This window comes from Petromyzon marinus, chromosome 74, assembly GCF_048934315.1.
Source record: "Petromyzon marinus isolate PM22_M1 ecotype Great Lakes invasive population chromosome 74, UKy_Petmar_22M1.pri1.0, whole genome shotgun sequence".
Taxonomy (NCBI): Eukaryota; Metazoa; Chordata; class Hyperoartia; order Petromyzontiformes; family Petromyzontidae; genus Petromyzon; species Petromyzon marinus.
This window is the reverse complement of record NC_133740.1, coordinates 8,806,253-8,822,313: the sequence shown is the minus strand read 5'-3', so window position 1 is coordinate 8,822,313 and position 16,061 is coordinate 8,806,253. Positions and strand designations below refer to the sequence as shown.

The following is a 16,061-nucleotide window of genomic DNA, read 5'->3' as shown; positions in this document are numbered from 1 at the left end:
TGGCCCATTAGGTAAAACGGCCCTGGTGAGTGGTTGGGTGAGTGCGGAAGTGACTATGCCTGAGGCACAGTAAGAGAGCACGTGCTTTATTACTATAGTACTATACTGCCTCCAACTTTTATGAACGACTGGGTGTTTAAGGTTAGCGATTTGTCGTTATTATCTGGCCGTATAGCAAATGAAAAAAATACAATTACTTTACTATGCAAGTTAAAATGTAGATGTTTTAACATTTATGTTGAAAAAAAATGTAGGGCCCCTGTAACACATTCTCCTGCGGAGGGAGCTGGTAGGAACGTTGGCTTGCTCGGTCAATGGCCAGGGTCAACGGCGGCACCACGTGGTACATTCAGCACAATATGCCCGACTGTGAGGGCGGGCACAAGCCGGCGTGAGTAGGTTAAACGTTGAGTTTTATAAGGGCACCACGGGGTGACCAGCCCCTCCCCACCCAGCCCCACCCCTCCCACCCCCCACCCAGCCCCACCCTCCCCACCCACCCCTCCCCACCCAGCCCCACCCTCCCCACCCAGTCCCTCCCTCCCCACCCAGCCCCTCCCCACCCAGCCCCTCCCTCCCCACCCTCCCCTCCCCACCTAGCCCCTCCCTTCCCACCCACCCCTCCCCACCTAGCCCCACCCTCCCCACCCAGCCCCTCCCTCCCCACCCTTCCCTCCCCACCCAGTCCCTCCCTCCCCACCCTCCCCACCCAGCCCCACCCTCCCCTCCCCACCCATCCCCACCCCTCCCATTTTTGGATGCACGACGGACGGACAGACACAATAATCCCCTGTGGGCTGGTGGTGTAGTAACCAGGAGGTTCCTGTAGCAGATGTTATACTGTGTAGTAACCAGGAGGTTCCTACACAGAATAACATCTGCTACAAGCCCCGCACTCGCTTCATCCGGCACTGGATCTTCCCCGACCCACGTTAGGAAGCCAATGGGAGCTTCGCTGCACTTTTAAATCATCATCATCTAGATTGACAAACTCATCTCTTTAGAACTGCTTATTCCTGTTTTGGTCTGCTGTGTACGGTGCGAAAGACGTTCACACGTGCATGACGAGCATTGATGTCAATGACATAATTTGTGTCGACTGTAGCGTGACGTCACCGCTAGACGGTCGGAGAACACGACCAATTAGTACAACTTAGCATAATTTATATCGACCACCGCGTGACGTCACCGCTAGACGGCTCGGAGCGCGCTAATTAACATAATATATGCAAACCGTTGCGTGACGTCACCGCCGGACGGGTTGGAGGACGCCGACGATTAAACACCCGCTTATCATAATTCATGTCGACAATCGCGTGACGTCACCTCCAGACGGGGTTGGAGGATGCTCACACACTTAGCATAACTTAGCATAATTTATGCGACAGCGGCGGCGGCTGCTGCTTGCTTGGGACCGCAAGTCGCATTCCACGCGTTGGGCCCCGCTTTGCAAAGAGAAAATAAATACATTTGGGCAAAATATTAACCGAGCAACCTGCAGTTATTTTACAGCGACACACACACACAAAAATTAAATATTATTACGTGCAATTAAAGCGCTCGCGTTGTTGGTGGTGTTTGGCGGCGGCGGCGGCGGGGGGGGAGGTAGGGGAGTGGGTGGAACAAAAAAAAGCAAAGTTTTAAAGACATTTAATTCGCAATTGATTTAAATTTGGCAAAACCGTCAACCGCCTCTGTGCCGTCAACTCCCGTGCCTGAGAAAATAACACTGAAGGTGAGCGGCGGCGGCGGCGCACCGTCACGTTTGCTATTTCTTTGTAATTTTTTTCCACCCCCATCTTAACCCGTTGCGATTTTCTCTCGTCGGATTCCGGTTCGGTACCTTTCACCGTTGCTCGGTATATTTTTTGTTATTTTTTCCCTCCCTAATCCGAGTTTGTATTTCCACGGTGCGAGGAGGTTTTTTTGTGTGTTAGTGTTGTGTGTTGTTAACACGGTGGTGGGTGGGGGGTGGGTGGTGGTGGTGGCGAGAGACCCGAAGCAGCGGCCGCCATCTAAACCAGCGGACGCCGCACAGATTTCTCTCGGCCCGACGCCTCTTTCAAACGGTGAATTTCTAAACATCTCCCCTCCTCCCGTGGATCTATATCTACCTTTGTCGGACATTCACGTCGTTCGAATGTCAGCTTTTTAGACGCGCTGGTTAAAAAAAAAAATTAACCCTCCCCCCCCCCCCCCCCCCGATTACGCCGACTCCCTCAACACCGTGCCGGGGTGGGGGTGGGAGACTCCCACCCTGCGCGCGCGCGCGCAGGCAGCCGATTCAGGCGAGGGCCTAGGGCCCGCTTGCGGCCTGGTGGGATATTAATTTACACAAAAAAAAGTGACGCATAGCAAATTGATAAAGGTGCGATCGCCGCGCTATTAATTTTGCGTCGTGCAACTAAAAACGGGCGCGTGCGACGGAGCTATTGGGAGACGCGTGAAAACGCAGCGCGTTCAAATGCAGTTGTAATAAGTTGCAAGTGTGTTCCTTTTTAATTCATTAGCGGATGGAGTGGTGGTGGTGGTGGTGTGTGTGGGGGGGGGGGGTTGTCAAAATGGCGACTGCAGACAGTGACTTGAAATTAATGAGATAACATTTGTTTTGTTTACATTTAAACGGCCCAAACTCGTAACAACGTTAACACTATTTGCGTGCAGAGAAACGCGAGGCGTTGACTTTATTGTAACCGCGGCTGTAAAATGACGCCGGCCGACGCTTTAACGGCGAAGACGGCCGGCGAGGCCGACTTTACCGGGCGGCCTTTTGTCATCGGCGTGCTTATTTTGTCCCGAGCTTTTTGCGTTGTTGTTGTTGTTGCTGTTCGTTGTTGTCTTCGCATTACCGCTGTCGCTTTCGCGCGTACGTGTGGTGCGTGGCCGTCGAAACGTCAACGCGATGCGGGTTTGAAAGCCGTGTGACACATGCAGTCCACGCCATCGTCCCCTTGCCTGTGTTTTTTTTTCTCTCCCTCCACATTTGCTCCCCGTCGTCGATCTCTTAAGCCGCGTGTTCAACCTGCACAGCATCACCACCTCTCACCGGCTTTGTCCACTGCTGGATGAGATTGGGGGGGGGGGTGGAGGAGAGATGTGTGTGGAGGGGGGGGGGGAATCCTCTCCATCATCACGCCCGTGTGTCTCATCATCATGGTGGTGGTGGTGGTAGGGAGGGAGGGGATCTTTAACCATACTTCACCGCGCCGGTCATTGCTGATTTAAGCGAAGGCGCCGTCGTGGGGGCAAGTCCGCGAATGTGCGTGAGGCATGTTGGACGACTTCCTTCGCGCCGTACGTAGCCGGCGTCGTGTGCGGGCGAAGGACGACGGACTAAACACGACCAAGCTGTTGCTCGAAAGAAACGCGTTAAACGAATTCTATAGAGGGGAATAACCTTGCGCGTGTGTGTGTGTATATTTACGTATCGATGTGCTGCTGTACACGGACGCCTCACATGCACACGACGCTTTGCGGGCACAAACAACCCCCCCCCCCCAAACCCCCCCCCCCCAAATGCCCGCTCATTTTCCGAGCTCGCAGAACGCATCCAGTACGAGAGAGATTTGCACCACCACCACCACCGCCTCCTTGGCGCACCTAGCCTGGCACGATCGCTGCGGCCCAATGGGGTTGTGAGCATAGTGCTGAAATCGCGTATAAATGAACGTGGTCCCATACCCGGCGACCCCTAATCACTTACCTTATTACAGACCAACTCGGACCTTATTGGCCACCCTGTGTGCCCTCATCAAATACACTACGCTATACACTACGCTATACACTCCACTTTACACTATACACTACATTTCTACATACTTGTCAACCCCTCATCAGTTGCCGTGCCTTATTACAGACCAACTCAGACCTTATTGGTCACCCTGTGTGCCTCATCCAATACACTACGCTATACACTACACTATACACTCCACTTTACACTATACACTACATTTCTACATACTTGTTAACCCCTCATCAGTTGCTGTGCCTTATTGCAGACCAACTCAGACCTTATTGGTCACCCTGTGCGCCCTCATCCAATACACTACGCTATACACTCCACTTTACACTATACACTACATTACTACATACTTGTCAACCCCTCATCAGTTGCCGTGCTTTATTGCAGACCAACTCAGACCTTATTGGTCACCCTGTGCGCCCTCATCCAATACACTACGCTATACACTACGCTATACACTCCACTTTACACTATACACTACATTACTACATACTTGTCAACCCCTCATCAGTTGCTGTACCTTATTGCAGACCAACTCAGACCTTATTGGTCACCCTGTGTGCCCTCATCCAATGCACTACGCTATACACTCCACTTTACACTATACACTACATTTCTACATACTTGTCAACCCCTCATCAGTTGTCCTACCTTATTGCAGACCAACTCAGACCTTATTGGTCACCCTGTGTGCCCTCATCCAATACACTACGCTATACACTCCACTTTACACTATACACTACATTACTACATACTTGTCAAGAACCCCTTATCAGTTGTCCTACCTTATTACAGACCAACTCGGACCTTATTGGTCACCCTGTGTGCCCTCATCCAATGCACTACGCTATACACTCCACTTTACACTCCACTTTACACTATACACTACATTACTACATACTTGTCAAGAACCCCTTATCAGTTGTCCTACCTTATTACAGACCAACTCAGACCTTATTGGTCACCCTGTGCGCCCTCATCCAATACACTACGCTATACACTACGCTATACACTCCACTTTACACTATACACTACATTTCTACATACTTGTCAAGAACCCCTTATCAGTTGTCCTACCTTATTACAGACCAATTTAGGCATTATTGGCCACCCCGCGTGCCCTTATAAAGCACCCCCCGTTCATCCTGTAAAGTCCCATCGCAAGGGAGAAACGCAAACACGTTGACAAACGCATTTTTGTTGTTGTTGCCCGTATTGAAACGGCTGTACACGCCTTATGGGCCTGAAAACTGAATTTTCCCGGTTCAAGAATATGGGCGAAACCGCGTGCGGGTTGACAAGTATGCGTTTCGGACAAATGGCGTCACTTAACAGCACTTTACCCAAAGGTTTGCTCAGACTATACAGAGGGGGTGAATCTTTGTCTGTACATACAGTGTATATGCACGTCGTGTGTGGAAATTTTATATATATATCAATATATATCTGCATATGAAATGTCGCTGGGGCATTTGATGGGGGGAAAAGGGCCCTTCTTAGCCTTTGCGTCAGTTTCCTCTGGTGTCCTCTTTTTATTTTGTGGCACCAGACGTTTTAACTGAACTAAACTACATATTTTTTTATTTCACCATGTAAGGACCCACTGAGCTATGTAGCCTCTTTGCCAGAAGCGACCTGGCTTTCACAAATGATAAATCGACGAAGTCGTTCGTCATCATCATCACATGGGGATTTATAGCAGCAGGCAATCAATGCATAGAGACCCATAGAGGCCCATAGAGACACAGAGGCGCATAGAGACCCATAGAGATGCAAAGAGAGACCCATACAGGTACATCGAGACCCACAGACTAAATTTAACTTCAGATAGTCCCCGATTTACGATGGTCCGACTTACGAGATTTCGATCTCACGATGGCGATACGACAAAATTGTAAAATATTTTACATTTTGCTCGGCAGGCAAACGCAGCAGCGTGCAAGGTACGATAACTGTACGTTGGGGACGCTGCCGGGATGTACGCATCTCCCGCACCTTCTATTAAATTGCAGTTCATATAGGTAGGCTAAGAATTTACCATGTTTTTTTTTACTTTACATTTTACTGTGCAATACAGTATTGTAATTAATAAATACATACAGTATATAGTTTATACAGTACGGCACTGTAAATTTGCTCTGTTTTGCTAAATTATCACCATTCTTTAAGACTCCTGGGTAGGCTAAGGCCATCTTCGACTTACGATATTTTTGACTTACAATGGTGGTCGTCGTAACGCGTCTCCCATCGTAAGTAGAGGCCTACCCTGTGTTTTGATTTACCAGGGAAGAAGGCCTACTGAGCTACATAGCTCTTATTGCTCAACGAAGTGGCTTTTTATCACGTGGAAATGTTGCGCAGCCAAAAACTCGTGTTGTTGATTTAAAATGTGGAGGGAAAAAAACCGGGAGGACCCGGGAAAAAGATCCACGCGACCACGGGGAGAACACGCAAACTATAAATATACAGCAGGCGTCAGGGTCGAGATCGAACCCACGGACCTCCTGTATACCAAGCGAGGTAGTTAACATCTCGCGACCGTGGCGAGATGTTAACTACCTATTATATAATTTCTCCTTTTAAGATCAGAATGTTTTGATGAACTCGATGAGTTTGTTTGGTATTGCCTATAAAATAATTATTTTTAGAGGCACCACGTAAGTTATTCTCCCTGAAAACTGCTATTTGCGTGAGGGTCAAATTGGTATCCTTAATTCTCATAGCTGGGATTTGGTGACATTGAGTGCAAAAAACAACCACATTTACACTGGAGAAGCCAATTGAACAATGACTGTTGTCTACGAGACGATATAATTCCCTATCGAAGACTGAAGGTAATCTACCTTTTAGTCTGTGTGTCTTTGTTTGAATCTTATGGGGTAAAGTGAGCCTACGGGTCTCTGTGTGAGTTTACAGGTCTCTGTAAGTCACTTGTCACCGGGCTGAAAACCATCAACTTACACACGCTTGAGAATCCAGTTTAATCACATCTCCACGTGACGGCGTGAGTTTCGATGCAAGACTGGTCGTTTGAATCTGTGGGTTAGAGTGAGTCTACGGGTTGCTGTGTGGCTGCCGCTGCCTTCCCGCTGGTTTGTGGTTCCTCCTCCTGGTGCCTCTTGAGTTGTCCACACTCTCTCAGTCATCCTCCCCTCTCTCCGAGTCGTCCTCTCTCTCTCTCTCTTCGAGAGCGAGCGGATACTGTGAAGCGCTGCGTCACATGTTGACTTGGTTGTAATTTCATTAACCCGGCAGGGATGATTGGACCCCCCAAGAGGTTGGTTGCCTCCTGTGCGCATGTGGATCTTGTGCTCGTCAATTATGCACATCGTCGTCATAGTTGTCATGATTCCACGGTGAATAAAATAGGTACCACTCGCATCAGAGAAATGAAATTCAGCTGCTGCTGCTGCTGCTTCTGTTCCCCTTGATCAGTGATGGGGTAACCTTGGCCCTGTCACAGGAATGTGGACAGTGCCGGATTATCCTCGTAGCAAATGTAGCATATGCCACGGGCCCCGCACTTTCAAGGGCCTCGCGTTAAATGCTTTCAAGCGATCAATTCCAGTTCAGCGATTCTGCACTTGCTTTATTACTATAGCACCTATACTGCCTTCAACTTTTATGAACGACTGAGCGTTTAAGGTTAGCGATTTGTCGTATTATCTGGCTGTGTAGCAAATAAAAAAAATGCAATTACTTTACTATGGAAGTAAAAAAAAATGTGTTTTAATATTTGCGTGTTTTTAAAAAAAATTTAGGGCCCCTTTATTATAACATATGCTACAGGCCCCGCACTAGCTTAATCCGCCACTGAATGCGGAATTGTACCGTGTACACGTGTGCATTGTACGAGACAGCAAGCGGCACGTGCAGCTCAAGCGACTGTTGGGTCTCTGTCTCTTCTCCCGTGCTTCTGCTGCTTCAACTGCTGCTTCCCCTCCTCCTCTACCCCTCCAGCTTCACTTTACCTTCCCTTGCTTCCGTTCCACTTCACCGCAACGCTTCGACCGCTTCACCTCCCGTTGCTCTTTCTCGACCCCCTCCGGCTTCCGCTGACGCCTCTCGTCTTTTTTTCTTTTCCGGCTGCCTCCGTTGTCGTTGCTTGTCGCTCGCGTCTTCTCAATCCTCCTCCCGCTGCTGCTTCCGTGCTTTGATTACGAAAGCGCAAAGCGCTTGCCACAAATAAACCGCAGTATCTTGCCGATCTCATCAAGGAATATAAACCATCACTCGAACTGCGGTCGTCCTCGCAGCGGCTTTTGGCTCGCCGTCGAGCAAAGGCGGTCACCGCATCGCGCGATTTCAGATGCGCTTCTTCGGCCGCCTGGAACGCTCTTCCTTCCGATATTGGAAGCCACTGGAGCTACACACTTTAAAAATACAGGTAGAACATTAATTTATTTAGAACCCCTTTGTGTGTTTAGTTTGTTGTCCTACCCCGGCACCTCCGATTAGTACCGTTGGCTACGTACGGTGCGAAAGAAGTTCAACATACACACACACATACATACTGGTGCTTCTCATGCTGCTGCTGCTGCCTCTCCAATTTCTGCCGTTCCCTTTTGCGTCTCATTGTACTCCGATTTTTATGAAGGGGGACTGTGTGTTATCTTGCTGAGGTTCTTGCTGCTTCGCCCGAGCTTGGGAATTGATGCGCCCGTGGAAATTTTAACCTTGCAACAATCCCCCTCGCCAACCGCGGGGCTTGCCGTCCTGATAACCGCCGTGGTTGGCAAAACCGCCACGGCATTATGGGAAATATAGGGGGTTGGGTCGCACTCGTCAAAAGCCTAACGACATCGCCGGTTCCTTCACTAGGCACAATAAAAGCACAAGTGATATTATGAAAAGCAGTGAGTGTTCAAATCGCCTCATTAACAACGATAACATAATGCGAGTTACCTTTAACTGCTAAGCATTGAAGTTACGTGGCGATGACGTTATTGATAAGGTGACGTGGGAGAGAGGAGGTGGTTGTCAGAAGGCAGTGTGGCTCTGCCCCACCCCCTACCCTCCACCTGGTGGGGGATAAGTGAGTGGTGGTGGGAGCTGCTGCTGCTGCTGCTCCCTCTTCTTGCTGCCACTGCAACTTCACGCTTCCCGTTTTGTCGCCGCGCAGGTTGGGGCCGCGTCCTGGGAGCGACGCCGTGAGCCACCCGTACTCAATGATCGCTCTGAGCCCATGTCCGAGCGTGCGGGGCAGAGCGCAAAGGGAAAGGACGGCAAGACCAAGTACGCGTCGCTCAGCCTCTATAACACCTACAAGGGCAAGAGCATCGAGACCCACAAGACTACCAGTACGTTGGGGGGGGTGGGGGGCGGGGGGTCGCGCACACGGGGACACGCACGGGGAGACACGGTGAGATGCGGCGAAGCACGGGAAAACATGGGGAACGTGTGCGGAGGCATGGGGACATGCGGGGAGAGATGCAGGGAGGCACGGGGAACGTGTGGGGAGACACGGGGAGACATGGGCAACTTGTGGGGAGACATGGGGGGGGACATGCGGCGAGTCACGACGTGAGATGGCGAACGTTTAGGGGGGACATAGGGACATCCGGGGAGACATGGCGAATGTGTGGGGAGACACGGGGACATGCGGGGAGACACGGGGCGACATGAGGAACGTGCGGGGAGACTCGGTGACATCCATGGAGACGCGGGGAGACACGGCGGACGTGGGGAGACGCGAGGTCTACGCAGAGAGACACGGGAAGACAAGGGGGTACATGCAGGGAGACACGGGGGACATACAGGGGCTGACACGGCCGGACGAGGGACACCCCACGGGCAGACAACCTGGTTTTGTGCGAGTCGCAGAACCAGAGACGTCTCCACCACCAGAGGCCCACTGAGCTACGCCGCTCTATTTCAGAAGCGGCTCGGCCACCACAAAATGATAGCTCAACGAAGTCAGTGGCTCATCATCACAGTGTGGAAATTTATATTAGCAGCAGCAGGAGCCAAGTACTCTAAAACCAGTGGTTCTCAACCGGGGGTACGCAGACCCCTTTGGGGGGGGGGGTACGTGGCAATGTCCCAGAGGGTACGAGAGGTGATTTATAAACGTGTGATATGATACACACGAGAGCCATTTGTGAATTATGAATTTGCCAATATCAGGTAACTGTGATAACATTCAAATCCACGTGGTTACCGAGAACAATATTAAAGACCTTTCTAAACTCATTGATCTTAAACAATGCGGGTTTCCAAGGGTAACCGGCAAGCGCGAACAAATGACATCACGTGCTCCGTTATTTTTTTGTGCTTGCAGTTACATAGCTAGTTAGGGGATACCTCACAAAATGGACAATCGTGTAAAAAAATGTCGATTTTCTCGTAATTGATGCATTCATTTTTCGGAACCCATGTTGGCTCAGTGCAAGGTGGGGGGGTTACTACTCTGTTGAAACTAAATTCAACAAGGGGGGGTGGGTGGGGGGGGTAACACAGTAGCCAAGAAAGTCTGAGAAAAATAATAATTTACATTTATATGCGAGTTGCCATACACTGTTGCCTCAAGGCCCCTTTGTAAGAATAATTGTTAGGAGAGAAGCTTGAATAGAATAAACGGATATAGTAATAGGTTTTACCCTTTTAACTGGCACAAAAAACTGACACCTTTATTCAAGGGCATCATGTCTGCAATAACCACAACACAAGCAGTCAAAATGCAAACAAAAAGACAACTGATAATAATATGCACTGTCCTTGAATTTGATTGGTCCACACCCGAGACGGCTTTCTTTAGAGCCTAGTCTCCACTGGTGTTGGACCAGAAGACGCCAAAAGGCGTACAACTCAAAAACAGGACACTGTCAGAGTATTGAGGCCTCGGGGTGAGCATTTGCATTATGAGACCTCCTTTGCCAGTAACAAGATATAGTAATAGGTTTTTACCCTTTTAACTGGCACAAAAAAACATGTGGTGGTGGTGCCAGGCCATGCAAGGTCTTTACAAACGAGTTAGAAGGCTCTCGAACTCCACACGTTTCAAGACAGGCAGCCAGTGTCATGGATAAGAGAACCGGAGAAATGGCACGCAACGGGGCCCCTATAACTGCCGCGTTCTGAACGATTTGTAATCCACCAAGGACCGCTGCTCTGAACGCACGCCGGTTCTCGGTGCCGAGGAGGGATGAACCGAGCGGGGCGGGGCGGCGACGGGGCGCCCCGCCGCCTGCAGCCCTGTGCGTCGAGGCGGCCGAGACCCGGCGTGAAAACCCCAAAGCAGAAAGCGGAAAAGAAAAAAAAAATCCTTTTGGCCGTAAACCTGAATCGGGCGTAACTTGTTTCCTGAACGTCGCTTGCTCGGCGCGAAACCGGAATTGGAATCTTTATTCGCCCCGGAGAAATGTGAAGCTCTTTTTAACCAACTGGCGACCCTAACCCCCGACAAACCCGGGTGCTCGTGTGGCGATGGCGGTGATGCAGTCGCTACGAGACATGGCCTGCAGAGCCTGGGGAAGGTGGCCACGGCGCGGCGCATGCCGCCCCCTGCCAACCTGCCGAGCCTGAAGGCCGAAAACAAAGGCAACGACCCCAACGTGACGCTGGTGCCCAAGGACGGATCGGGATGGGCGAGCAAGCAGGAGCCTCGCGACGACAAGACGTGCGTGCGCAAGTCCCTCGCCCGCTCGCTCGCTCTCGCCCACTCAGTTTGCACGCTCGCCCACTCGCTCGTCCGCCCACTCGCTCGCCCGCTCGCTCGCCCACTCGCTCGTCCGCCCACTCGCCCACTCGCTCGTCCGCGCACTCGCTCGCCCACTCGTTCGCTCACTCGCCCACTCGCCTGCTCACTCGTTCGCGCCCACTCGCTCACCCGCTTGCCTACTCACTCACCCACTCACCCACTCGCTCATCCGGTTGCTCGCTTGCTCGCTCGCCCACCTGCGATATCACTCGCTCACCAACTTGCCCGCCCGCCCGTTCAATTGCACGCTCACCTGGTCATGCGTTAAACTGCTCACTCGCTCGGTCACTCGCCCATCCACTCGCGCAATCGCCTGCTTACTCGCTCACTCTAATTACTCACTAGCACACTCACACTCTGCTACGCCCGAGTGCCAACCACTGCGCCACTGCTCCCCACCTGCGCATGCACACACGCGCGCACACACACAGTTATGTCCATTTTGTGGGTTGCGTACGTGCATGGTATCTGCGTGTGTGTGCGCGCATATCTCCGCGTGTGTCTATATCTGCGTGTGTGTGTTTTCGGGGAGCGGTCGTGTAACGGTGAGCGCCCCGAGGCTATGGAACCCGGTGGCCCGAGTTCGATTCCCGCTCACGGCCAACATCGGCGGCGACTATCTGAACCGGTCCCGGGGCCTCGCCTAGGTCGCCTCAGCCTCGTACGAGTACCTGGCGCTGTGCGCAGTCAACGTCTCCGCGTTGGAGGCAAAGGAGGCCGGGCATGGTGCTGGCCCACACCCACCCCCTCGGTGTGCCGTCCCGGCCTTGGTAGGCGATGCTGTTCGCTAAGAGCGCTGTTGAGGCTAGACGGGGAATCGTCGTCGTTGTCTGTGCCGTCGTGGTTCGTGTCGCCCAGGCCTCGGGCGCCGCCTCTACTGCAGCCAGAGTCGCTGCCGCCGCCGGCTACACCGAGCTGCGCCGTCTCCTCCGCCCCCTCGCCCCCCTCGGCCAACGTCAGCGCCACCACAACCACCACCACCACCACCACCACAGAGGTACGGGCGCACGCACGCACGCACGCACACGCGCGCGTACATACGTGCGCACGCGGGCATGTACATGGACCGTCCTCGCGGTCCGTGGAATTGTAACCTCCCGCCAGCGAGTCGCAGTGCCGCCAGTGACGACGCCGACTGTATCGCCGAGCGCCGCCCATCACCTCCCGTCCAGCGGCAATGTCCAAGGCACCCGGGGCCGTTTCCTAGATGAGTCGGCCGTATCCCAGCCCTGGTTTTTATTATCGCCGTCATCATTTTGTCATCGCCCCGTAGGCCACCGCACGACGATGACTGCCGGTTATTTGCGAGCTGCTGCATCCCGCCAATCGCAAGACAGCTTCTCCCGCGGGCGCTGAAGTTGCCGTGGGTTGTCGCGTTTGTCCGGCGTGACGCCCTCTCTCCCCAGCCCCCGGACCCCCCCCACCCCGCCGCTCCCCCCTCTGACTCTGCCTGGGGTTCGTGTGCTTCCTTTGCTCGTGTTTGGGTGGCAGAGTGCAACCTGCAAGACGAATGTCACCTCCTGGGCTCCACCTGCACCCAGGGGCAGCAAGGTTCACGTAGAAGGTGAGTGGCCCATATCCGTGGGGTTTGAGTCCTTGGTCTGGGTGCGTTGTGGCGGTGGGTGGGTGCGTTGTGGCGGTGGTGGTGCTGGTGGTGGTGGAGGTGGTGGTGTTGATGGTGGTGGCGGTGTTGATGGTGGTGGCGGCGGTGATGGTGGTGGCGGTGGTGGTCGTGGCGGCGGGGGTGGTGGCGGCGGTGGCGGCGGCGCTGGCGGTGGTGCTGATGGTGGTGGTGGTGGTAGCGGCGGTGGTGGCTAAGCTGCTCCTGCTGCTGCTGCACATGGCTGCCTGCGGATCCAGCTCTGTGCAGGCAGCAGCAGTAGCATCGAGGGCTTGGTGGACCACTCACAGGTGGGGTGGGCCTCGAGGAGGAGTCGTACTCCTGGAAGTGCCAGAAGAAGGCAGTACAGCAGCGGAGTGTGGGGACGAATCTCCATCTGTTCCATCTCATGTCCTTCTAACCCGTGGGTGGGTCGTCATAGAGGAGCCGTACCCCTGGTTTTGCCAAGTGAAGGCAGTACGGCAAAGTGCGGATAAATCTCCCATCCGTTTCCATCTGTACCGGGATACTGTTGCCCCCCCCCGCCCCCTCTGCCCTCGCACAAGGCTTGGATTATTTTCCTGGTGCTCCATCCCACGTGAATAATAGTGTAGCCAGTTACCCAGCTATGCTTTTGGTGGAAACGAGGAGCGGGGGGGGGGGGGGTGGATGGGGTGGCAGGATGTCGGGGGGGGGGGTGGTGGAGTGTTCATAATGGCCTTGCCAAAGTACCACGATCGGGATTTTTGCCAGTGCAGCTGCCATGCTTTGGCATGCGTTGCCTTTGCGATTGAGACATTCAGAGTCGTGAGCGCTGTTTGAGTCTTGTCTTGAAAACTCACCTACTTAAATTGGCTTCATATATCAAAGCGAATTTCCCCATAATAAATGATGGAAACTCAGATGATTCGTTCCACAACCCACAAATATTCATGTAAAAATGCTTAATGCAAAATACCTTTTTATATTTGTATTATTTAAATTTAATGTAAAGTAATCAAATTTATTAATTACATTTAATCGTGGCTGGTGTGAGGGAGACGAGAGAGAGGAGAGGAGGAGGGTTATTGTATAGGACGACTTTCACTTGCAGTACAGTTACTAAAGAACAGTGACTACACTTTGACACAAAATTAAAAAAATGCTTTACGCACACACATGGTCACAACACTATTATACGGTAGTAAACAGTATACACGTGGTCACAACACTATAGTACTGTAGTAAACAGTATACACGTGGTCACGACAATATAGTACTGTAGTAAACAGTATACACGTGGTCACAACACTACAGTACTGTAGTAAACAGTATACACTCGCACGAATGTTGACTATACGAGTGAGGCACGCCGACTGAGACCGAGCATGGGAGACGATTACCCACAATCCCGCAGCGAGAGAGAGAGAAGAACCATTGGCTCAGTTGTGATCACGTGACGCTTGGCAGACAAAGCGTATGCTGTACGTACTGCTCGTATTGCAAAGACCCTCGCTCGTTTATCAAATTATTATTTATTTTAAAAATTAGCTTGTCTTGCAAAACACTCGCAGACCAAGTTACTCGCAATCCAAGGTTTCACTGTACGTTAATTCCTCAAGCCTTTGCCTGGTAGGATGGGGATGGTTTAGTTTTGCTATGCATCTCATCATTAGACCTCCTTTGCCAGTACCAAAATATAATAATAGGGTTTTTCCCCTTTTTTTCTGGCAACAAAACTGAAACCTTTTGACAAGGATTCATGTTACTGCATTAACCGCAATACCTGCAGTCAAAATGCAAACAAAAAACACACTATGATAATATATGCATTGTCCTTGAAACTGATTGGTCCACACCAAGGGACGGCTTTCTTTTGAGCCTCGACCCGATTGGTGCTCGACCAGATGACGCCATTTGGGTCGAGGCTCAAAAGAGAGCCGTCCCTTGGTGTGGACCAATCAATTTCAAGGACAATGCATATATTATCATAGTATGTTTTTTGTTTGCATTTTGACTGCAGGTATTGTGGTTAATGCAGTAACATGAATCCTTGTAAAAAGGTTTCAGTTTTGTTGCCAGAAAAAAAGGGGGAAAACCCTATTATTATATTTTGCTCTGTAGTTTTGCTGATTTGTTTACCTTGTGTTTTTTGTAGTTTGTCATAACGTTCCTACCCCGTGCCCCAACTGGACATCTGTTAAAAAGAGCTTTATAGCTCATCGGATTGCTCCTGCAGTGTAAATCAATATTCCGATTCGGTCCATTTACCCCGCAGGTTCTGTGTTTATTTCCTGGCTTACCATACACGGCGGTGGTGCATTAAGATCCGTGATAAGCGCCACTATCCAAATCTAAATTATGATTGTTTGGCGACAGTGATGGTTGCGGTGGTGGGGATAGTAATTGTAGACGTAACGATTGTGGTGCTTGGCGATGGTAGTGATTTTGACGACGACAGCGGTGGTGGTGGTGGTGGTGGTCAGGTTCGTGTTATTGTTGTTGGTGATGTCTATGGTCCTAGTACTCTAACCCATCGCAACATCATCATCATCGTCATCATCCTCCTCCTCACAACCACCATGATGTCCTTGTCCACGCTGCGGGTTCTGATTATCTCCTGGCTTTCCACACACGGTGGTGGCGCATTGGTGGGATCTTACGGATGCAACGCGCGTCACTTTACAAACGTGAATTATTATTCTTGCGAGGCCTCGCCCTCCATCCCGCCACTGTGTGTGTGACCTCTCCTCCTTTTTGCCCCCTTGCCCTCCCTGCCTCCGTCCCCCTCCCACCTTGCCCACCGCAGTAGTGGCTGCCCCGAGCCAGCGTTCGCGGCTGTCTCAGCAGGAGTTCCCCAGTCTGCAGGCGGCCGGGGAGCAGCAGCAGCAGCAGCAACAGCAGCAACAGCAGCAGCAGCAACAGCAGCAGCAACAGCAGCAGCAGCAGGCGGAGCAACGCGGGGAGGCTGCCCACGACGGTGCCGTGCCGGCGTACGGACCCGGGCCCAGCCTGCGCCCACAGAGTGAGTGGGGGGTCCA

At 51.9% G+C, this 16,061-nt stretch overlaps 1 protein-coding gene across 1 annotated transcript in view; it reads left to right on the top strand.

The window, feature by feature from the left end:
* The first annotated feature begins 1,333 nt into the window (after nt 1–1,333).
* The window catches only part of LOC116958267 (uncharacterized), a 55,340-nt gene continuing 40,612 nt past the window's right edge, over nt 1,334–16,061 (top strand). Inside the window, exons 1-6 of the mRNA XM_076056185.1 lie at nt 1,334–1,735; nt 8,865–9,042; nt 11,183–11,360; nt 12,300–12,438; nt 12,933–13,005; nt 15,830–16,045. Of these exons, the coding sequence (XP_075912300.1) occupies nt 8,928–9,042; nt 11,183–11,360; nt 12,300–12,438; nt 12,933–13,005; nt 15,830–16,045 (721 nt within the window). The 5' untranslated portion in view covers nt 1,334–1,735; nt 8,865–8,927. The remainder of the gene's footprint in view (nt 1,736–8,864; nt 9,043–11,182; nt 11,361–12,299; nt 12,439–12,932; nt 13,006–15,829; nt 16,046–16,061) is intronic.